Source organism: Rhamphochromis sp. 'chilingali', assembly GCF_963969265.1.
Source record: "Rhamphochromis sp. 'chilingali' genome assembly, chromosome: 7".
NCBI classification, from domain to species: Eukaryota; Metazoa; Chordata; class Actinopteri; order Cichliformes; family Cichlidae; genus Rhamphochromis; species Rhamphochromis sp. 'chilingali'.
The window spans coordinates 13,039,079-13,063,519 of record NC_137934.1 but is presented as its reverse complement, the minus strand read 5'-3'; the positions used below and the strand labels follow the sequence as shown (position 1 = coordinate 13,063,519).

Here is a 24,441-nt window from a genome sequence, read left to right as displayed (position 1 = left end):
AGACTCAGAGATGGTGTTTCTGGCATGTTCCTCGCAACATATTCCGCAAAGGAATATGTCAAGCGCTAAGACGGATACAGCTTAGTGTAATGTTAAGGTGTTTATTAAAATAGGAAAATTACAAAGGGTTACAAATTTTGGGAAAGATCACCAATATGAAACAAATCACTAACACAAAATAGCAGCTGTTATATTTTACAGTATACAAACATTTGAACAGAATGATCAAGGAATAAAAATACTCAAGTATGATATTTACAAAAATTACAATTTGTATGAGGCTTTTTATATTAGGGAAAATTAAATAACAGCAACGGCACCTTAAGAGCATTCGTTGTGGTTCATGATCTGCCACATGAGTATTGGTTTTAGCTGTTTAATCAGCCTTTCAGGAAGTTACCTTTCCATAAATTAGCCACTTTACAGACCTTCACTTTGATTGGAAACCTGTGTGAGACTATTAAAGGCTTGCATTCATACAATGATACTGAATACCGTTTGTTTCTTTACAAGAATTCCTGTGAATCCTGGCCAAATGACTTACTCACTGGTTAGAACATAAAACCCATTGACTTACAGCCAAATATATCATTTTTTGTGACTCTACTGTAACATTTCCAACATGATATTTACAGCAGTTATCTTAGAACTGAGAGTTAGAATTTTAGGTTTTAAATGCTGTTGCGACATGCACAAACATCCCCACAGCTACTTTGCTGCTGATAGCTGAGAAACACAAGGCCACTTGGGGCATCATTAGGTTAGGTTCTGGTTATTCTAAAGTTGTGGGAATGAGAGTCTTGTAAGCAAACCACATATTTATTTTTTCTAATCTGTGTAATGCTAAGTTGAAAGTGTCAAAAGTCAATTATGCTCTGATTTTTCATGTAGGGATTTTCCCCTCCCCTGATGATTTTGTTCATCTTGTTTATCCCTTTGCGTGGAACACCATTAATAACTAATATCAATGTTAAAGAAAAAAATGTGACTAACATATTCACCTAACAGACAAAAGATCACTGGTTTGAGCTTGAGAGGACACACAAATCCCTCAGAGGGTGCAGGAAAATGTGTCAAATCAGATATGCATATCCATCCGCTGTAGTGACCCCTTATAAGGGATCAGCCCAAAGAAGCTTTATTAATATGAGCGAAAACTGGATTAATCGGCAACTCTTGTCTCTTGTCAGGTCCTTTTATGAGCTAAAATAAAGTATAGAAGAGTGGTTGCAGTAGTTGTGCTACAGCAAGAACATCCCAGGTTCAAATCAACCAGCCAGCCTGTACCTGAGTAGGTTTTCGCCGTGTGCTCCAGCTTCCTCTTCCTCCATATTAGGTTAACTGGAGATGCTAAATTGGCTGTAGGAGTGAATGTGAACTTAAATTGTAGTCTGTCTCCTTCACCCCATTTCAACTATCACTGCCTTAAGAAAATATCCCCCATCCTCCTAGATTCAAAATTTACCTGTGGGCAAAATAATACCATGAAACAAAGATCCTTGATTTTAAAGTTTGGCCATATGAGGCATATTGTACCTAATATTCTGCTCTGGTCTGTGTTATTTAAATGTCAGGTTTACGCCACAGTTATTTAAAAGTCTGTAATTCTTCGAAACAAGAAATTATCATCAAAATATCATGTGGAATTACAAATTCGTTTTGGAACAGTTTTTTTCATTTAGAAAAATAAATATACATTACTTAGAAGCAACCAGTCTCTTTAAATATTAAACATACTTAAGCACAAATAAGCCAATCTGACATTACCGAGTGACCCAAAAATATTCCAGATCTATAAGACCTATAAATTTATACAGCACAGCAGAAACAAAACAAATCTGCAGGTATCCACATACAGAGTCGCTTTCCATGAAACAAAAAAACCCCAAAACCTATAAAATATCCTACTGACCACACACAGCCCGCCAGGGGCCACAGTTCCCTCCAAACTGGAGACCAAATAGCCATGTTATATTTGGCATGGCTCTTCTTTCTCTCATGCTACAAATATTAGCATAAGATTTGGAGCGGTTTGCTCAGTCTTACTTAGACCCTCTCATGGGGAAAACTAATAGTTACAGCTAACTGGGGAAAAGGTAGTTCAGCTACTGCACACAATTAGCACTGCCAGGCTGAAAGGCTATTTTCACAAAGGGAACATAATAGGCAGATTGTAATGACATTTTCATGCATATATTTTCTTTTCTGGGACATGGACACCTTTAGTTGCTGTGATAATCACCTTAATACCAGATAAGTACCTTTTTATGTCATGAAGGCCACATTTATGTCAATCCACATCGCTTGTGTTTAAGGTAAAAAGACCAGCTCGACACTTAAAAAAATTCTTCTTCTTCATCTAAAAAAAAGAAAAGGTCCCAGTCAATGAAGGCTACCTAAAGTGATAACCACCAAAGAGTTGGGTTCAAGTATATTCCAGGAGATAATACTGAATCACAAGTGTCCTCCTCACTGTCATTGTTTGCATGGCTTCAGAAATTCTGAACATGTCAAAAAAAACAATTTGCACTCCGTTTATGTGCACAAGACTTTGATTTCGAAAATGCCGAGATCTCCTCATTTGCAAAATCGAAGAATGGGTGAGAACCAATTAGATGCATCCAGTCTCCAATTTCTAGTTTATGTCATCTACAGATGGCGACAGATTCCACCATAAAATCCAAACTTGTCACTATCATACAGTCGTTTTCTGTATGCCACCCAATAATCCATGTTGGAGATTTGTGGCCCAAGTTCCTCTGTCAGCTCTTGCAAGCTATGGTAGTCCCCTGTGGGTTGCTTTTCACACCACTCCATTAGTTTCTTTACACATTCGGGTAAAGTCTGAAGACTTTGTATATCCACTCTGAGTAGAAAGCAACATTAACAAAAAGTGCTGGCTGTGATGAGGCACATTTTGTCCTTTGGATGCTCACACCAATTATGACTTTGCGCTCATGTTCCTGGCAAACCAGTGGGCCACCGTAGTCCCTCTGCAAGAACAAAATAAAGACAGACTGTGGATTAGCAATAATTACACCAAAGCAAGTCTATAGTAATAATAATAATAATGATAATAATATAATGCTTAAAATATCAGTTCACCCACAAAACAAACATATTTTTCCATTTAAGCCTTACTGGCTTCAAAAGGCTTAGGTGTTATTTGGCTCTTTAAAACACCTGCTGCTCAACAAAGGGAACTATTTCTTCAGTAGAAAGTAGTTCCAATAAATGGTGTTTGTTACACAATTGTGGTGAAATGATCCTTTAAGCACCGAGCATTCAGTTCACATCCATGTTGTTTTGCTTCAGGATGCATTTGGCGATTTGAGATCCTTACATCACACACGCCTTCTCCCCTTTTCCCGCCAGCACATATTCTGCTTTCCCCGGCGTCTTCTTTGATGTGCGAGCACATGTCGTTGTCCACCATCGGCATGATTACAGAGTTAAGGGCTTCATCGTGTCCAGTATCTGCACAGAGAAGGATACAAAAAACACAATAAGCAATTTGTAAAAGGAACAGTGGGTTTTTTTGTCATTAAAAAATAACATGGAAAACAGCATGTGGTTGAAAGAAGGCAGTACTTTTGGTTTCCCCCCATCCATACATGGTGCAGTTGGTGCCTTCAGGGATGCGACAGTCTTTCACGGGAAGATGAATGGTGGATGCACCTTCAGACACAGGGGCAGGACTAGAACCAACAGAAATCATCACAAATAAAAGCCAAAGCAAGTTGCACGACCTTTCTTTTTAAATTTAAAGCACTCACAGTATTTTCTATCACTGTCTTTTTCTTTAACTAGAAGCATAAATCAGCTGACACTAGCCACTAACTGAGCACTTACTCTGCTAGCTTCAACATTACTAGGTTGGAGCCGTCTGGGCCACAGATCAGGCGAGAGACTCGTAGTCGCGGTCGGTTTTTAGACTCATCGAGGTGATGCAGACCGACCTGCACACTGTAATCCCGGAGATCTGGAACGCTGATGATTACAAGAGTCAGTGTAAGACAGAGTCATACAGTTTTTTTGAGTCGTACAGTGGATTACAGCCAAACGATGATTCAACTGACCGGATTCAATAGGAAATCCTGCCCAGATCTAGAGCAGCCTCTCTTTTAAACAAATCTCACAAAACTGTCTTTACAAATACTACTTTTTTTTTTAGTTAACACATTCCACTAGCTCTTGATATTTTTCAAAAATACACTTACTTTCTTAAAATAACATTTCCTGAATGGCAAATGTGTATTTTTTTCATAGAGAAAAAAGCCAAAAAAAAGGCAAGGCCTCAAGCACCTCGAGGCTCCCCGCTAAATCAAAATATCTGCTAAAAGCTGCTGATCTACACCATATGTATTACTTGCAGCATTGCAGATTACTACAGAAAAAAGGGATCTTTTTTTTTTAAATCAAAGCCAGTACTACACATGACAGAGACATTGCAAAAGGACAATATGATTAGTTCTGACATAAGCAACTGCAGGTTAAACAGCAGTCCAAAACATGCGGTCCCTATCTCAGGTCAAGTCTGTCTGGCAGTACGCTGTGCAGCCTTTAAGCAATTATAGATAGAAGCAGCAATGGAAGCATTTTTAAAGAAAGAAAGTAAAGTAAAGTCTGAAAAGGGAGAGAAATTACCAGGAGGTGAAGCACTGCTGGTCTGTCAAAACCCAGTTCTCTCTGATTAGTGAGCCACCACACAAATGGACCTTCCTAGGAAAAGGTAAGAAGGAAAAATGGATCAATCACAGTACACAGCATAAACATGGATGAAGGTCTAGGCTTCTAAAGAACAAAGACTGGAAAACACTTACTGTCTTTGGATGCTTACAACCCAGCTGCCATCTGTACCTCGCACTTGATGTCCTCCAACTATTCTGGTGTTTATGTGCACAAAGCATGATATCTTGGGCCTCGTTTGAACTAAGCAAGGAGATATAATTGATACTGTGTGTTAGACAGATGTAGTTTTTTTAACATTTCCATTGGAAAATATTTATCAAAACTTCAAAAGGAAACTATTTGTTCAGTTAGGTAAATATCAACAGACTGACTTGATCTACAGAGAGAGAGAGAGTTACAGAGGAAAGGAAGGAGATCAGAGATAAGCACATGAGAAAGAGGACCATTTTTGGTAAAAAGAAAGAAAAAGACATACTCACTATTTGTCTGAGGAGCCTTTGTAGCTGAATCACCTGATGTAAGTAAAGCAAAGTACAATATGAACATACACCCCACAGCAGCAGGGAACATACAAAACATGAAACCTGAGTAAATATGACAGCCTTTTATACTTTATAAAGGCTTATCTCTGGATCTAAATAATTGCTGGAGGCTATATTAGTCAGCAACCGCAACAAATAGATTTGCTCGAGACCTTAAAACTTCACGGAAGACGTGTTTTACATTATGGAAAATATTCAATGCAGCTTCACTGAAACCAGCCAAAGAACATGCAGGGTCCAGTGGCCCAAGTGTGTGTTTTCTCAAATGAAATGGCAACAGACTTTCGCATCTGTTTGCTGTTTGAGCATCGTGTATTCTCTGCCAATTGGACTAAACCACAGCGAACAGATTACGTAAGCCGCCCAGAAAGCTGTGCAAGAAAACAATTATGATATTTTGGTTGAAGTCAGTAAACGCTACGAAGCTAAATCACTTGTGTTATTTCAATGTACTACACCCACATATCAGCACTTCTTCTGTTCTAAATGTCATTACATGTTCTTTCAGATGTCCCATTTAAACAGTCCCAAAGGCTCTGAAAACTTCTTCTTTGTTTGATAAAAAGGAAGCACATTTAGTACCCCTCAGTTTCATAACAAGCTTCTCTGCCTTTAAAGACAGCCATGTTATTGATTTGCGAGCAATGCTTCTCTCCTGGGTGTTACAGGCTACCTAACACAGCCTTGCTGGTTAGCTTAGCACAAAATTAAATAGGGACATATATTCCTAAGCAGCCTTTAAAGCTTTTAAAAGAAGGTAATGCCCAAGTGCCAAAAACTGCAGTTGCTCTAATGGCCACTTAAGACAGGTTCAGAAAGCCAATCAATCCGCAAAGGCCAAAGAGGGTACAAAACATGGATGTAGCTTCTGGGTATGAAAAATGAACCCAGTACAGAAAGTCATTAGCTAAAACTTTTTAGCCAATAAGCTTGTGGTTTAAGTCAGACCCACCCTTTATAATCACATCTTTTTTCATAACCAAGATGGTGATCACTCATCTTGAGGTTTCAAAAGTGATCCATCTATTACATTGTGCAAGCATACACTCCCATGTTAAATGCCCAACTTTGAAGCTAAAATAAACACATTTACAGCAAAGAATGAAAATGATTTGATGGCTAATAGCTAACATTTACACTGACTGTATGGCGGTGTTTCTTTTTATATATTACCCAAGTTATAAACATCAAATTTATGACTTAAATGTAAGCATTAGGAAGGAGTTGGCTGCCAGAAATGATGCTGTTTTGCTATGTTTGGGTTTGGCTGCAGTTAAAGTCACTCGGGTACATAGTTTTTACTTTAAGCTTGTTGTCATTAGCCAAATAATAGCATCTCATTTAATATAGTGAATTACAGAACCAATTACAAACCAAGCTAGTGTTAGCTGGCAGCTCTGCAGGTCTGCCTTCTCATCCAAATATCATCACATCCAACATCAAAAAGCCCAATATGGCAAAATTAAATATTTGTGGCTTCAAAGCTGTGGCCTCCAAACCACCGGATGATATAATAAACATCCATCTGTTCTGGAAAGTCAACAGTTATATCACACTTGTTTAGTATGTGTGAGTATTTAGTATTAGTATGGATGAGTTGTGGTCCTGTTGGTCTTTGGCTCTCAAAGCTTATCAGATATTGGCTGACTACACATTTACATACACACATACACAGATATCTTTCATTCTCATTCTACTTGGGTAAACACAGATATTATCTACTTACCGAAACTTACATAGGGTAAATGTTTATTTAAGGAACTCACAGTGTTTTAGTTTACAGTAATCCCAGGCCAGGCGGTTATTTGGACTGGTGTAACACCAAGCGCCGTGTCTGTCGCGATCTGGGTTCCTGCAGTAGTTCTTCTCCAGCCCTACATGGGACACCGTAGAGTGAGAATCCCCACTGTAAAACACACAAATACAGATTATCATATCCCATGTGTTATTTTGCAGAAAGACAAAAACTAATACTGGGTCATATCGCATAAAGGTGGGCACATGTGTACACGGAGTTGCACAAATGCTGTCAGGCACATATATTACATACACACGAAAGTAACCATGGAATGCCTAGAAAATTCTGACTCTGGCTCTCCTATAATGCAATGAATCCTCAACATTTGCTGCTTAGCCTGTAGAAGGAAACGCAGAGTTTTGCGAAGAGTGCTCATGGGAGTTCAAAAGTATGCAGTCTAAGCGTTCAGCAGGGTTCAGACCAGCAGGAACCACATCCTCTATGGAATGATGCAGTTTTGCTTCTGATTTGTAGGAATTTATATCTAATTGTGTGTCATCTAAGCCATCCACAATACCCGTAAAAAAACAGTTACTTGGTAAGAGTTCAGACACGCGCACACAAAAAGGATTCTAATCAACTGATAATTTGTAAGGGGGTGAAGACAATTCTACTTCCCAGGAGAATGTTAAACAATGTTGTAGCTCTGAGCATGTTTCCTAGTATGACCCTGAGCCTTGAACAGAGTAGACTCGCTGGCTGCATTCTACGGGAGGGAGCTGATTGGCTTTGATCTACTTTCCTAAGAAAGCACTTCCTGGGGTCAAGGGTCGGCTCTGGAACATGTCCATCTGTCTGTGCCATTTTGGCTTTTAAAATTCCTGTAAATTAAGTAATTCCAACAGGCTGACTTCAGCGTGAAGTAACGGCCTTGGAGCGGGCAGTCTTTCCCCCAGTATGGGTCACTTTGAGAGCACCCTCGGGTTTCCTCTCGTCAGCTAGATGAATAATAATTGGACCTGGTATTGACCCCTGTGGAACCCCTGATTTCCTCTTGCTGTTTGTTTTCAGTGCTTAGCCTCATTCATTTGAAAGGGATTTTCACAAGGCAATGGGAGCTAAGTTATCAACAAACACTCATCAAGTGAGCTGAAAAGAATGTCAATCTCTCTAGGAAACAGTTGCAGGGTTGCTCGGTACGGCTGGAGTTGCACTGGGAGCCAACAACAGAAATGCAACAAAAGTCTTTGCAGAACAAATTATTTCATTACCTGTTTATGTGATGTGACCAGTCTGCACAGGGAATCCCCGATCGAGTTATGGATAAAGTGCCCCGATAAGTCTCTCCATTCTCTTCATAACACTCTGAGATAGAACAGGATAAAATTATTCAGATGACTTTGTTAAAGCGCTGAAGCTTAGTGAGCCCAACAGCTGGTTAAACACCTCTTCATGTTGGTGGAATACTCACAAACACAAATTCATGTACTTGCAGAGACAGAGAAAGAATTTGGGTCTATGCTTGTCTTTGTGGTTTGGACCATTTAATATTATGGGTCTCTGTGTAAACGGTGTCTCCCAAATCTCATTATTTCTGGTCTTAAATAGAATCAGAGAAGGGTCTTTAGTTGCAAACTGACTGGCTGCTTTGAGACGTGTGTGTTCTACAAAATGCAAAGCAGAGAAACATGGGAAATGACAACGAGCAGCTATTGCCAAAGTCTGGTGTTGTTATTCTTGCATGAAATGGAATTCGTTGGGCAGCCCTTTGCCAAGTGGCTCAGTCTTATGAGAGCAGTATTCTTCTACTTTACAAAAGCATGACATCTCTTTTAAAACATCTGTAGTTTGGAATTCAACATGGAAATTTCCTAGTAATTGATTGAATGTACTTTGTTATTTACTTTTAAAATATTCTAGTAATTTTAGAAGAAAAGATCGACACTTTTGCAAATATATATTCTCAAAATTAAAGACTGAAGAAAGCAATCTGGCCCTGTCTAAAAGCAACAACATTGAACACTTTAGAATGTATTTCTTTAAACTGATATAACAAAAAAAGATTTAACAAAGCCGATTTTGGCTTTATGTCAAATGAACCGGGCTTTGAGCCATAACCTTTACTCAAAAGTGATGACAAGACTCTAAGTTGTTTTTACAATACATTTTTTAAAACACTAAATAAACACGATTGGCTGTGCTTGCTGTTACTCCCTTTTTTATACAAAGCAAACAACTGCATTCCCCAAAACACTGAGCAATTCTCAGAAATTAATTTTCATAGAATTTACCTGCTTTTTGTGTAGCCTCTGCACCACATCTGGGGATGTGGGTGCAATTGGCTATCCTCTGATTAGGGTTTGTAGTGAAGCACCATGGGTAATCTGCACCATCAGGATTGCGACAGTAATTCTCTCTGAGGTCTCTATAACACACACACAAACTACAATTTAAATGATGATGCCAATGATCAAGTACTCTTCTTGACATTCCTGAGAGAAGTGAATCCATGTTGTCAGCAGCTATGAAGCAGCTGTTACTCACTTGCATTTGTAGTTCTGCGGAAGAAATGAGTGGCTATGTGGGAACTGGGAATCCCAGCGCTGGCATGTCACACCTTCCGGGGTGACATTCATTGTGCCTTGGTAGTCTGTGCCCTTTCCCTGGACACAGGAAGTTGTTACTTCAACATCGGAGTCCTCGGTAGGGTCTGAACCTGAAACAGATAAATGTCATTGTAAGGTGGAAGCATGCAAAAAAAGAGAAAGTCACTGAAAAAGCAAACTGTAGTCAGGAATGAGGGAGGAAGAGAAGGAGGAGAATATTAATCCCTACAAGAATGTGTCATGTTTAACCTAGAGGCAGATGATCAAAAACAGTAGCCCTTCCCCCTGCTTGTATAGTAATAGAAACTTACTGTGTGTTCATACCAGTGGTGCCTGACATTCTTTCACGTATGGACATCCACAACAATGAGAAGTTGGTTAACTTGCTGACAGAACAAGTCGCAGAGCTCGAAGCCTGATCTTATTTATACCTTTGCTTCAAAATTAAACACTGACATTATGATTCCTGTGAATTTCTCTATTGCAGGCCAACTAAAGAAAATGGCAACAAACCCAGTCTGATTTGGTCGATATTATCCACTGGCAGACTATTCCAAACATCTTTAGATGGAATTCTGGTGTTCCGCATAGCAGTGCAGGGGTAGCACTACACAGTGAGCAATTTCCAGATTTCTGTCTTTGTTTCTTTAGCCTTTGACAAATGGGATGGGGGAAGATGGAGGAGGCGAGGGAATGTTTCGAGGTTGAAACGAGAAGGCGTGTGCAAAAGGATTCTTTGGCTTGATGTAATGCATGCCAGTATCTGTGTGCACAGTGTAGCACAGGTCAGTGGTTTTTATCTTTCTAAGGGCAGGCATTGAGGGATACACACATCTGGACAAATGCAGATGCTCGCTGTAAATCATAACCTGTACAGTAAAGTCAATGCGTGTATGTGTCTGACAGAGACAAAGAGAGATGCTCTGTGAGGTTGTGGGTGTGCATATGGGAATATTTCAATGCAAATTCTCCAATTTCGCAACATCTTTTCTAATTTCCATTGATTTCATTTTCCCTCTGTCTTTTCAATTATATATAAAGGCAACATGTTATATATACTTGTCCCCGTATGGGACAAAACTAAAAAAAAAAAGTTTAACTAACATCCAGAATACAACAGTGTATAACAGACACATACTTTAATTACTGAATTATATATACATATATTTATAGGGAGAGAGAGTGGGTGGAACAACGTGCAATAAAGGGTCCAGCGTGGACTATAACCCAGGCCCCTGGAGAAGACTTTGGGCAAATGGTTCATCTGCACAACCCAGTTAGCTATACCTGTCTGTTATAAAATGCACATTCATACCTAGTATCACTCAGATTTCCACCTTCTCCATCTTCCAGGACAGTCATTTTTGATCAGAGAATGACCCCAGAAGGGTTTCCTTAGTGCAAAACCTGGAATCAGTAGGAACTGTCAAAGCAAATATCTCTACTAGCACCTCTTAAGCTCACTGTTTAACATTTTAGATCCAACTTCTGGAGGCAACGCAAAGATGCCAAAAACTGCAATTCCTGGGTCCAAAAATGAATCAGTCAAAGGCACACATGTTAACATGCTTAACGTCATGTTTACTGCCTGGTGTAAAAAAACAAAAACAAACTTTATATATATAATTTTCCCCTTTGTGACAAATATATGGGCCTTTTTTTAAAAATATAACTCCATTCATCCATCTATTCTCTTTGGCTCGCCGAGGGGATGGGGGGGAGCCTGTCCCACTTGTCTTAGGGCGAGAGGCAGTGTACACCCTGGACAGGTCGCCAGTGCTGCAGGGCTAACATAGACAGACAACAATTTGCACTCACATTCACACCTATGGGCTATTTAGAGTTACTAATTAACCTAACCCCACTAACTGCATGTCGTTGGACTGAGGCAGGAAGCCAGAGTACCCGGAGAGAAGACCATGCAAACATGAGAAAAACATGCAAACTCCACACAGAAAGACCCCGGCCTGACGGTGGAAGGACCTTCTTGCTGTGAGGCAACGATTCCACCGTGCTGCTCATCTGTTTAAATTGTATAAAGGCTCAAGGTTATGCATTACAAGGGGCTTGGCCGATGTAAGCCACAAACAGGTGCCAAGTACACTTCTATCTGTCTGCTAGAGTTTGGGAGGACCTTTTTTTTTTAACATAATCTTTATGCAAATATCTGACAACAAATATGTTTCGGAGTGTGCTTACTTGTACTAAAAGACTGTACAAGAAGTCTGTTCTAAGTATATTGTATTTACCACCAAGAACAAAGATACTACTGTCTGTTAGATGCACTCATACGAATGTGCTTTGCTAGCGTAAAACTACGATCTCTTGTCTAATCTTGGATTGTGGGAAATCACGGCAGATGGCAACAGCCATAATGTGAAAGTTAAGGCATCAAAATAAGAGCCCACCAAAAAAGTGTTACTTTTATGGCCACGCAATATAATTCACATCCATCATTCTCCTGTTCAACAAATCATCCCTTTACCCAACATGCCCTGTAAGGAAGCATATGCAACTGTTTTGCTCTTTGTGCATTATTTCAGGTCTTTTCTCTAATTTCTCTATAAAATTGCATCATTTTGCAATCAATGTTTACACCACTGAAACAACTTTTAGACTTTCCGATTGCAATGTGCGGTATTTTGGCATAACAGCCTCTATTGTAGTCCTCCACTTTATAGCCCTAAATGGCTTCAGTAAAACACTTCAAGCTTTGTGAAGTTATAACTGCCCTCTTGCAAACAGCCTATTTAATGTCCCTTGCTGAGGTAGAATGACTTGGAGCAAACGCCCACATGAAAACACCATCCGGATAAACAAAAGTCTCCTGAGACTTTGCTGGGGAGAAGGGGACCATTTTTTTTTTTTAGCTCAGTTGACCACAACTGCTCCAAAGACACCAAAACTTGTATGTATCGATTCCCTGTTGAACATTTAAACAACTTGCTTGTGGTAAAAACCAAATCCAAAAACCAAAGCTTGCTCAATCATATGTTCACTTCTGAATCCTGTATTACATTCTTACATGTGTGACACATAAATGCTGCAAGGGTAATGCATTTTGAACCAATATAAAGTCATAAATCCGAGTAAAACAATAATTTGTTGCTCTCAGTTTGTTTGAAGACTTTGTCCTCAAAGCCCTAGCCTCAGATTTGGAGTATATACAGTGCACAGTCTCTTACCACACACAGTGATGTTACAGTACTCCCATGGAGTTTTGGGATCCATGGTGTAACACCAAGGACGGAGGCGGTTATTCGGGTTCCTACAGTAGTTGTCCTTTAAATCTTTGTCCCGATACCTGAAAAGAGGGACAGAGAATGTTAAAAAAAGAAGGTGGATTTAAGTAAGCCATAACAAATCATGAGATTTACCTCTCTTTTTTAAGCCTGTGTCATGGATGTGTGCTGTTGTTATCTGTGAGAAAGATTACTATGTGATCTGCAGCTTACTTCTTGGGCTGGAAGGGGTGTTTGTGAGGCCTTGCCGAGTCCCATCTCTGGCACTCTTTGCCACTCTCTGTATGGTCCATTTTGCCCCGGTAATCCTCCCCGTTACATGTCATGCAGACATCTGTCAACAAAGAAGCAACAGTTATCAAAATGTTCTTTTGCCTATGAAGGAAATCGAAAAAGAATCGTGTCTTTTAGAAAAAAATGAACCACGCAACGGATAAATCTCCTTTGGTTTTATTTGTTTAAATCTTATTTTCTAGTGCTAATACTTCATGGGTCTCACCTTCTGAACACTGTGGTATGCCACACTCCTCAGCTCGTACATTGGGATCTGTGGTGTAGCACCACGGACCACCGGGATCGTTGTTAGGATTCCGACAGAAGTTGTGCCTCAGGTCTTGCGTTGGGTACCTATCTGGATAAAACCTACAGGGGTGTAGACACACATAACTGAAAGTGTTACCTGATACTGTAAGCTGTATAAATACATTTCTGGGAGTACTTGCACACTTGACTGCTCTGGTTTTGTTTACAGTACCACACCTGCACGCTAGTGCTCTCAGTAACAACCCAAATAAATTCAAAAGGCATTTACATTACGGCGTATGCCTCCGCTCTGTGAAATACGATAGCAAGACCGGGTTACATTTTACATCCTCTCGCAGCAATCTTATGCAAATAAGGCATCAATATGCCTGCTTTAGCCAGATTTGCACCTCCTGCACAATCACCTTAGTGACTCCAACCACATCTCCCCTCCTTCAAGTATGAAGCAGCGAAACTGTCACAGCACAGCAATCTCCAATAGCACAGAACACCGTTATGCACCACTTGGAGCATCCCATGCAGGTCTTTTGCTGGCTGCCCTGTGAACATGTTTAAACCTAATCCCCAATGGCTCCATGTAGTGAACAAGACTTTAAGAAACAGAACCCGGACCGTCCAAGCAAGTCTGTACAGTCCGGGGATTCCCATACTAAATCGACAGTGTGGGAAATTTGTCTTCTTTCGTGGCAAGGCGACCAAAAGCCGGTATGTCAGCAACTCCCTGATACATGCCGACCACTATCCCCCCTCCCACCCAGGGAGACATTGAAGCAAGGCAGAAGAAAAGGTGAAAAGAAACAAGTGAAGAGACTGATTCCAGTACACACAAAAATCTTAATGGAGTGAGCAAAAGGGAATAAGTTCATTGTTTAACTAATGACGTAAGAAACAACTTGCAGGAACAATTAAAAAAAGTAAAAGAGGTAGAGGCCACCCTCCCTTTAGCAGCTTGTCTAAAAACTACCTCAGGCAATGACTCTTAAGGGAGTCTGCTCTGCTTTCCCCTTTGTGCCCAGAGGCTTATGCAAGATTTCTCTAATAATGTACAACATCAGTCAGCCCAGAGGTGGGAGAAATCACAGGCATCTGACTTGGTCAAGAGAAGCTGAGTGCAAAGGAGAACGAAAGGGAGGACCATTAAAATGCATAGTTTTACCTACATGTGTCAAAATATAACAGGCCATACACCAAGTTCTCACTTATGCATGTAGCCCAAACTAAAACAAAAACACTTGTTCCCCTCCAAAGCAGCAGTTTCCACGGGCCAAAACTCACATCTGCTGAGTGTAAATCAAAAGCTCAATAGACTGTATCTCGATCATAATACAACATCCTTAATTTATAAATGGAATTACAAGGTTACTCACTTTGCAAAAAGAAAGAAAAGTCTGCATCTGCTGAAGCTCCGTAAAAAGGACCCAGCATGGGAGCAAGTTAGTCATAATGATGTTGTGCTAACAGATGTTGACCAGCTATTCATCTCCTTGCCAAAATCTGTTCCCAGCGGAGCACAGGCAGACACTATGTGCACATGCTTCATTCTCGGGGACGACTAAACATATTGGCTGGATTTGGGATAACGCTCAAGATGAAATCTAGACCTGAAGTAACTGCTGCAAAATGTCTATCAATACCCACACCTGGTGGAACAATGCTGTGATTTAGTACTAGAGCATCCGAAGAATAAAGCAGTCGGAGATTAAAGCAAGCAGACCAAGACACAATTTATCTTTGTGCATAAATAATTACTTCTGGAAGCAAGGTGCAACGGGAAACTCTGTGCCGAAAGGAAATGATATAAAATTAAAGAAATTTGCTACTTCAGAGAGGGTATGAGAACTCAGTCTCATCTTTTAAATATGGCTACAGCTTAGTCTGGCTTGGCCTGACGCTATCCAAATGTGACAACATCTGTGAACCAGCACATCTACGCCTACAGCATTGCTCATTAATTAATAATTAAATCAACCATGCACAGCTGTATTTTTCTGTTTCCAATTTGTATGGTAAGCAAACTCACTGTAGTCACAAGAATCTATGCAGTCTTGTGAAAAACTAACTACACTCCACCATTAAGTAGCTTGCAGAACCACCTTTAGCAACAACAACTCTGTATAACTTTATCAGTCTCTCATATTGTTGTGGAGGAATTTTGGCTCACCCTTCTTTACAGTGTTGCTTCACTTCATTGAGTTTTGCAGTTTATGTACAGCTCTCTTAAGGACTCGCCACAGCATTTCACTCAGGTTGAGATCTGGACTTTGACTGGGCCATGGTAACACCTTGATTTTTTTTTCTTTTTCAGCTTTTCTGTTGTAGATTTGCGGCTATGCTTCAGATTGTTGTTGTTGTTTCAGACAAGCATTGGCTGTCATACAGATGGTCTCATATTTGACTCTTGAATTAATTGATATACTGAGAAGTTCATAGTTGAGTCGCAGCCTGCAAGGTGCCTAGGTGCTGTGGCTTCAAGAGCCCCCATCATCACCACCATTTTGCTTGACAATCAGTATGAGGTTTTGTTGCTAGTTTCTTGCTAGCTTGCATTTTGGACAAAGTCTCCTCTTTGGTCTCAGATGCCTTTTAAGAAGTCTTGTTGTTTGTTCAGATACCCCTTTGCAAAACCACTGCGGTTTCCATATGATTAGCTAACAATTTTAGCTGCTAGCCATACTTGTTCAGTCTTTCTGTAATAGCACTATCATGAAATGTATAATTTAACATTCTAACTGACGCCTATTAATTTTTACTTTGTGGATAGGTCTACTGTTAGCCAACTACTAATGCATACTTTTATCCATTTCAACCAAAGACTATTTTGTACTCTCACTGGTTTAATCGGTTTCCATATTATTAGCTAATAATTTTAGCTGCTAGCCATACTTGTTCAGTCTTTCTTTAATAATAGCACTATCATGAAATGTATCATTTAGCATTCTAACTGAGGCCTATTAATTTTTACTTCGTGGATAGGTCTACTGTTAGCCAACTACTAATGCATACTTTTATCTATTTCAGCCAAAGACTATTTTTTACTCTCACTGGTTTTATCAGTTTCCATATGATTAGCTAACAATTTTAGCTGCCAAATGATTAGCTAACAATTTTAGCTGCCAAATGATTAGCTAACAATTTTAGCTACCGCACTGATAACCTCCTAAGACCTGAACTCTTCCATGGCATGCATTTTTAATTTCTCTTTGATATTTGGACATATTGGGACCCGATGAATGTAAAAACAAAAAATTACCAAAATTTTTTTTTTTACCCGATTTTTGTTTCTGAGAAAAATGAGATCCACATATGAGGATATTTGTTTAAAATTTCAGTAGAACAGTGGCAGTATAATGTCCTCGTAAGTGGATATGAGGCCCTTGTAGAGCAAAATTTAGTATTTTGGTCTAGACAACCCAAAATGTGATGTCCACATTTATGGATGCCAGGTCCTAGGAGGTTAAATAAATGTTTTCGAAAACAGAAAAATAGTTCCCTGTTTTTTAGAATAATTAATCTCTGTGCAGCGTGTTGCTAATCTCTTTTTCCCTATGTTTTGAAAGGTTAAACTTTCAAAGGTTAAAGATGCTAAATATTTTCCATTCAAGAAAATCATAAATCAAAGCTGTAACTATGCGTGTGCCTGTAGCTGAGAGCATTCACTGACATCCCATTGGAAAAATTAGTAGAAAAACAAAAGAAAGTCCCTAGGGGTACAGATAAATGATTACAATATTATCTATTATTATTAATACGAAGAAAAATATTCCATTCTCCACGCTTGGCTGGACATCAGTGCACATTTCTTTCGGAGCCTTGATTCAAACACTAAATATAGATAACAGGTGGAAGTCCCTTTCCGGGAAGGGAACCTCCTGAGAAATCACCCCTGCCCCACACTGATCAGTCAAGCGTGAAAATAATAGTTACCTGAAACTCAAATGGTGCGTGGTTCATTATGGTGGTAATTCTCACACAGCGGGATAGTCCCATGTTAGGTAACCCACTAAATCTTCCTTAAGTAAGCTCCCTGTGACCCTCCGAAAGTCAAAACGGTAGAAGTCCCCTTCTAACTGAGAAGGAGACTGGGACCATGTGCCAAATAAACAATGACAAAGGATTCAGAATGTGAATAACTGCTTCTTGAAATGAAAATAGGACTTAAGGGGAATGTGGAAGAAGGGGGGTAAAAATGGATCAACATTTCATTCTCTTGATTGTATTACTGACCTTGTATTTTCTCTCAGTAATATTGTGGCTTTGTGAGCTCAGCTGGACATCAGACAGAACATGACTTCAGTCTATAAGTCTTTGCACCTTCTTTCTTTCATTTTTACCTCCATTCTACTTTTTTTCACACTGCACTTCTTCAAACGGTTATTATTACCCCCACCCCGCCGCCTTAGCTGCAGTTAAAATATCTTATAACTAACGAGCACCACTAATGAGGCCCTGGCACAGAACCATCTTTGCAAATTCACTGATTTTGCCTTGCTGTGCTGGGAGAAAACATCTTCGGGGATACACCTGATGGTCTGGAGTGCTCCAAAAAAAATAAACAGCCCCACCGGGGAGGAGGTGGCTACATGTGTTGAAAGAAATCTGACTTAACTCTGGATAAACGTTCAACTGTCTCTGAGCCTCCGCCTTCCCTTAACCCCAGAGGTGCAAGGGGATGAACTGAACATCAATAAATCAGCTTCCGAGGCCTGTTCAGTGTCAGACACAGAGAAGGAGCATCCAGGAAGGTGGTGGAAGCATGGAGATTAGAGACGCAAGCTTTGAAGCCTGTTGTTTCAAATCTACAAGAATCTGGTAAGGGGAAGTGAATGATTAACATGTTCTCTTCCTTAAAAAAAACCCTCTGGTGTACAGCTGAGTAAGGCATCACAAGTAACTCTTCTTCCTCGAACACGATCTGAATGGAAAAATGCACTTGCTATTGACTTCCCTGTGTAAAAGACGGGACTCGGAGCATCCCAATTATAGCGTAAATCACATCAGCCGAAATGGTAGGTTCCAGATGGGGCTGCGCTGCTCCCTTTCAGTTGCATTTCCTTCTCTGTATCTGTGATTGCTCACCAATAAAGGCATAAATTTAAAAAAAGAGAGATGACTTACGTGTGCTCATTGATGTTATTATCTGACCAAGCTTGGCAAGTGATATTTGACTTTGTCCATGACCTCCTTCCTCTGTAGTTGTCCATGGTGCCAGTGATACACTCCCTTATGTAATCTAAATAACAGCAAAGGCATAAAAAAGTATATGTGTTAATTCAGATATAATTCCTGCAATTAAAAGTTAATTTGCCTTTACAGCCTTGACCTCCTGGAATTTATTTTCCCATATATGGTACATTTTGTATTTTTGTTTTTTCACAGCCAGCATTTAGTAGATCCCAGCTTGTGTGTTATTCCCTAAACAGACGACTCCCTAAAGTTCATTAAATGTCACCGGGGGGAGCTTTTGTAAATTCTGTAGCACAGTCTAAAGTGCTAGATTCCATAGCTGACTCTTGAGAGAGCTTTGCGCTCTGACTGTAAGCAATGATTTTTTGTTGTTTATATTCCACTTAGGTCTTTGACGTGCTTTTGCATGCGACTTTCCCCGCTGGGGTGATTAAACAGCGGGGGGGAGAGGTGGCTCGGTTCCTTTTATTGCATCAACAGAGAAACCAAAGACTTAAAAAACTGAGGAGCAATCAGCAATTACACATTTTGCCCGTGTAAATACCTCCCCGCACCTGAATGTTCTCATGAGAAAAAAACAAAAAAACAAAAGCGAATTACATCGAATTATTTTTGGGGCTTTGCCATTTACCTTTTTTTTCGTATAAAGTAAAGTTGATGCTGGCCTGCTTCTGCACATTGTTGGTGAAACGGTCAAAAGGAAGCAAGTGGCATTTCTTGCTGTGCCGTTGAAAGTTAAAGGCTCTGAAAAACACCCAGGAAGTAGTTGAGAGATAAACAACTGATAAAACAAGAAAAATGTGTAAATACCAGAAGGACAACAAGAGGATTGAGGAAACCTGGTTATAAAAAAAACCATGTGCGGGAAATCAGATAAACACAGGAACAAAATATAATTCACCTGCAGTTGAAGTTTTTCTTCACTTTGCATTTCCGGGCACAGCGTTCCTCTGAGTTGCTGGTTCGTATCAATGGGAGCTGAGGACAGTCTGTGCAAACCAGCATGTGGCTTTCAGTCTTTTCATACCTCTGTAATAACTGACGAGACTTTCTGCAGCAACCTGCAAAACACAAGGACACAACATGAGATCTGCACATGTTAAAACATCCATTAGATCAGATAATAAGCCTGTTTACGCCAAGGATCACCTCATAATGGAGTTGCTCTTTGGTTTTTAACGTCTTTTTAAGCATCCTCGATTAAAAGCCAAGGCTTTTAATTTACAATGACAACATTTCATAGTTTAGCATCTGGCTGAAACCTTATCCTTAACCCTAGATGAAATCACTGCTCATCTTTTGGATTTTAAGAGGTTAAATATCATTAATATCGCCATAAAAGTTGCATATCTAACTTGTAAACCAATTTTGTTTTATTGTTGGACTTTGATAATATATAGCTGGCAACTACTTTTGCCCCAGAGATTTTTTTTTCAGGGTCTTCTAATATGACTGCACGTAAGCCTTAAACATTGGCGTCCTTGTGAACACTGTATAAGTGCTGGCTGGCAAGGACTGATTTAATCAATGGTCAGTCTGGGAACCCATCAGCCCATCATCAGGAGTCATCAGTCCGATGACCCCTGGGGATAATACTATTTTAGGGCTGGCAAATGTAATCCCTCTTTTGTTGTCTACATTGAATATTTACCTGCCTGTAACCAAGGTCCACTTAAAGGTGATGCTCAGTACTGCTTGGACTACAAGCAGAAAACACAAAGCTTCTAGCACCACATATTTTGTTCTGCACCTGAAGACTGGTCACAGATATCTTCGTATGAGAATGCACAATGTTCAGCTCTGTGAAAGCTGCTTATAAGACATTGAGGTGGCATTGTTCTTTGAAGCCATTAGCATTTAAAGCCTCACTCCACTCAGGGGTATTAATAGCATTTGGGCCGTTCTGGTAATCGGATGGATCACAAATTGTGTATGCCAATTTGTAACCACTGTTTTTGATGTGGGCCAGGGATCTTGGTTTCTATACTGCATCTTCATTAACAAAGTATAAAACCTTAGTCATGCACTGCTCTAATATTAGTGCTGTTATTAAGGAGCTACTGCCAAGAACTAAAGTTTTCTCATGGTGTCACCATTGAGGTTATCAGGCAGCGTGACTGCTGGTTTCAGCGAGTTGGCATCAAACAGGGAGAAAAGATGAAATTATTTCCCCATCATCCAGTAAACTGGGTGGCCAGCTGATGATGAAAACATCCTTCAAATATAGTTTGCTTCAAGCCTTGTGTTTGCTGGCACGTCAGCATCCACACACTGAAGTGTTTTGTGCAAGTCCGGAGCTGTTCCAAGCTCAGCTGTTCTGCAATTCTTTAGATACAATGTGCAGCCTCAGCTGAAGTAACAGGTAAGTCAGGTTATGTTTCAGGATAAAAAATCAGTACGAAAAGTGGCCGGAAGCAAAGCCCTGCATCAGTCTGAGGTGCTTTAAATGAGCAGATTGGGCAGCCAAAAAAACAAAACCAAGGGGGGTGGGGCAGATCTTGTGTCATAGGAAAACTTTAACATCACTCATAATTTCTACAATATAGTAAAATTTTATGTATCAAATTTTATGCATAGTCTCTCAGCTATTGGCAATTGGCTGGATGCTCATGTGGAAAAATGGAAACGCTTCAAATACACAATTCATTCTTGCTTTATTTATAGGCATTTGTTGAGAGCTTTTTCCTAGAAAGAAGTACATCAAAAGGAAATTCTACTATCGGAACAATGTGGCATGATGCATATGAGCTCCAACTGGGTTCAAAAGCAGGACAAAACCATATTTTAAAGCCTAAATCCCCCTAGTGATGCAAATCATTCATTTTTACGGACTGGAAAAAGTTAAGATCCCGTCTTTCAGCGGTATGAAACCTTTCTGTAAAAGACGCTTCTGAACATCTTTAGATGGGTTGTGTGTCTGCTCACAATAGTTTCGAGTTTACAATTAAGAGCAAGTGCAACATAAATCACACCGGAAGATCTTATGCTACTGAATTACAGCTACACGCTCCTGTGCCAAGATCCGACACATGGCGCTGTGTGTGTACTTAGGATATTGTAAACTGTGGAGCGTTTAGAGGCTCCTCGTGGTTGAAAATGGTTTTCGGGGAGGACGTGTTATTAATGTTTTTGGGCTCCACTGGACCACATCTGGCACGCATCACAGTGTTGTTTCAGCCCTGATGTCTGGCCAAGCTGCTCAATTAGATTTCACTTAGTCTCTTCCTCTCCTTGCACTCAGCTTTCTGCTATCTCCAAATCCTAAACATTTGCTGAGGTTGAAGATTATAATAAAAGGTGCTCAGTGAGTGAAAGACATCAGATTTAATAAGAAGAGGCAGCTGCAGGTTAGAGGAACAGCTCGGAGTATCTAGCTGAGCTTGAAAAATGCAGATAGCTAAGGTGAAATGCCGACACTCTGACCTCAGAAACTTCCACTTAGGTGCCCTTGAGCAAAGAATTTAACTCTCAGCTGGATAAGCGTTTTAGTCACGCTTTCCTGTGTAACAATACCTCACTTTGTAATAATAATAATCATTATAAAGAATATAAATGTTAGGACAGTGCAGACGAAAATCTGTATTACATGAACAACAGGAAAGTAACAGGTTAAAGGTGCGCCTCTGTCTGGGAATTACGCAGACATTACATCTGCTTCAGAGAGCGCAAAATGTGGTAGTGGGCTCAGCAGCCAGATGTTAAACCCTCCACACACACACACACCTCCCCTCCCTCACACATATACGCACACACACCTTTTCCATCTCTCTCTCTAGAAACGCACGAAAGGGCCAGCCAAAGTCCGGGCCGTGCATTACTTTCCCCTCACCTCCGGGCCGGTCAGATGTCAGGGTCGGCACCCCTGGAGGTGGTAACTACGGATTCAGTGGTCAGATGTCAGCGGGGCGGATGTGACTCTGGACAGCCCCCAGATAATCAGCGCTTGGTGAACATAGGAGCAGCCCGCACGGTGCTCGTTTACAAGACCGGTTGCCGTGTGTGAACCCCAGGCTGTCTGGCATCCTCTCTATAGCTGGCATAAGCCCAACAGACACAGGAGTGTCTATTACTAAAAGGACCACGACCAATGAAAGATTTTCATGACAAAGAAGCAGAGTCATTCCAAAAAAGTGCGCTGGAACGGGTTTGAAGCTGGAATTTAGAACCGTGCACGTCCTCAATGTGGAGGCAGAAACTTGTAGATCCCGTCTTAATTACAGAAACTTTAATCACACCAATGTGAACTCTTGAACTATTTGCTGTTAGAGCAGCAGGTAAAGTGAAAAGAGTGATGATTTCATTCAAAGTCTTAAAGAGCGCAAAGGTTATAAAAAGTTGATTCCTTCTAAAAACCAACAACAACAACAAATAAACAAACCAAAAAACAACAACGTAAGTCATTATTATTTTCTCAGGAACTTTTCTGAAGGAGGTCTGTGATCAAGGTCATTCAATAGCACGAAGTGTCATGGTGTGCAATTAAAAACTGATTATTTGTACAAAACGAAGTGCAGCTACAAACTTCAAGCAAAAATCACGACTGTCAGAATCCCCCTTTTAAAAAAAATAACATAGAATTTCTCCACCTTTCCCATTTCCAACTTTTAATTTTTCCCCTGCAAGTTTCTTCACTCTCACTAATTAATTCTCAATTTCTCTATTCATTTCTCACTTGAAAGCATGAAAAGCAGAGACGGAAAACAATCAGATTTCAGCCAGTTCGTGCAGATATTTATCATCCACTGGAACCGTTCAAGTCCTACCTGTATCCACAATAGTGAGCAGAACACAGAGCAAAGCCTGATAAATCCAAACGTATGTCCTCATGGTTAAAGATTTGGGTGCAAGTTAGAATCCGGATTAAGAGAGCGACGCACTCGGAGCTTGTTTGAAGTTCTGAGTGGCTGATGGTGAGCAGAAGACTTATCTTCCTCACACAGATGTCACCTTCCCAAAAACCCACACGTCCTCGGGTCAACCCCCTTTTTCTCAAGTTTGTACTATCAGCGTCTCTCTGCTGTCAAGCGCAGCAGGGAAAATAGCACGACTTCCGGTTAATCATTTCAAATTAAAACCAGATGCCGTTCTTTTTTTAATTTCCAATTTTAAACGGAAGCAATGGATTACATTCATTCTACTGTCAACCAATAAATAAGGAAAAGAAAAACGAATTAATGTTACATATAATCCGTTTTTGGCAACTCATTTGGTGGTTGCTGTGTAGAATTTAACCTTTAACTTTAAAAAGAAGTTTATAAATTGTAAAGAAATAACTTAATATTGCTTTATATAGATCTGCTGTTAATCTGCCATCGACATGCAGGATGCAGTCTATTTTTATTTATTTATAAGTTCATATAAACTACTTATTACTCGACTACATTAAACTCATTTATTAACAATTTTTTAGTAGCTACATTTAAAAATACTTTATGCATCATTTCCAAAAACAGACAACTCACTAACTTTTGCACTTGGACCATCTGCTGCTGAGAAATCCGTGACTGCAACTAATTATGATCTAACACTACTCTGCATGGCCAAGGTGAGGACCTTTATTCATGATCTATGGCTAAATTGTTGTGATTAAGGTAAAAGATAAAATGATACAAATTCAAATTCAAATTCAAATTCAAATTTTATTTGTCACGTACACAGTCATACACAGTACGATATGTAGTGAAATGCTTGGACAACTGCTCGTGACCTAAAGAAAACAAAAAAGGAAAAGGCTATGAATAAGATAGGAAATAAATATGAAAAATTAAAAAGGGTAAATTTAACTAGGAAGGAATAAAATATAAATTAAGGTTAAAAATGAAATAACTGTACAACACAAATTAGAATGAAGGGTAAATTTAACTGGGAAGAATAAGATAAAGATAAATATATAA

The 24,441-nt window shown here is 39.8% G+C and overlaps 1 protein-coding gene across 2 annotated transcripts; it reads right to left on the bottom strand.

The window, feature by feature from the left end:
- Positions 1 to 111: 111 nt before the first annotated feature.
- hgfa (hepatocyte growth factor a) lies at positions 112 to 23,492 on the bottom strand. 2 transcript variants are annotated; one of them, XM_080887824.1, is made up of 18 exons: positions 23,311 to 23,492; positions 19,449 to 19,608; positions 19,179 to 19,291; positions 18,479 to 18,593; positions 13,320 to 13,462; positions 13,034 to 13,154; positions 12,764 to 12,882; positions 9,517 to 9,688; positions 9,264 to 9,415; positions 8,244 to 8,337; positions 7,001 to 7,140; positions 5,172 to 5,204; positions 4,824 to 4,932; positions 4,648 to 4,722; positions 3,853 to 3,990; positions 3,592 to 3,698; positions 3,344 to 3,477; positions 112 to 2,993 (listed from the first exon to the last, which is right to left on the bottom strand). In XM_080887824.1, exons 1-18 carry the CDS (start codon positions 23,372 to 23,374, stop codon positions 2,826 to 2,828), a joined length of 2,157 nt encoding a protein of 718 aa, XP_080743950.1. In that variant the 5' UTR covers positions 23,375 to 23,492; the 3' UTR covers positions 112 to 2,825. The 2 variants fall into 2 exon arrangements, with proteins under 2 accessions (XP_080743950.1, XP_080743951.1); XM_080887825.1 differs by having other exon boundaries at positions 113 to 2,993; positions 9,264 to 9,397.
- Positions 23,493 to 24,441: the final 949 nt, after the last annotated feature.

What these genes read in the sequence shown, in the direction of transcription:
- hgfa (XM_080887824.1), bottom strand. Translation starts at nt 23,374, where the DNA reads ATGAGGACATACGTTTGGATTTATCAGGCTTTGCTCTGTGTTCTGCTC. An exon ending in AAAGGCTCCTCAGACAAATA is followed by an intron (nt 4,933 to 5,171) that starts GTGAGTATGTCT and finishes CTCCTTGCTTAG; the next exon opens with TTCAAACGAGGCCCAAGATA. An exon ending in GTTGTAAGCATCCAAAGACA is followed by an intron (nt 4,723 to 4,823) that starts GTAAGTGTTTTC and finishes ACCTTTTCCTAG; the next exon opens with GAAGGTCCATTTGTGTGGTG.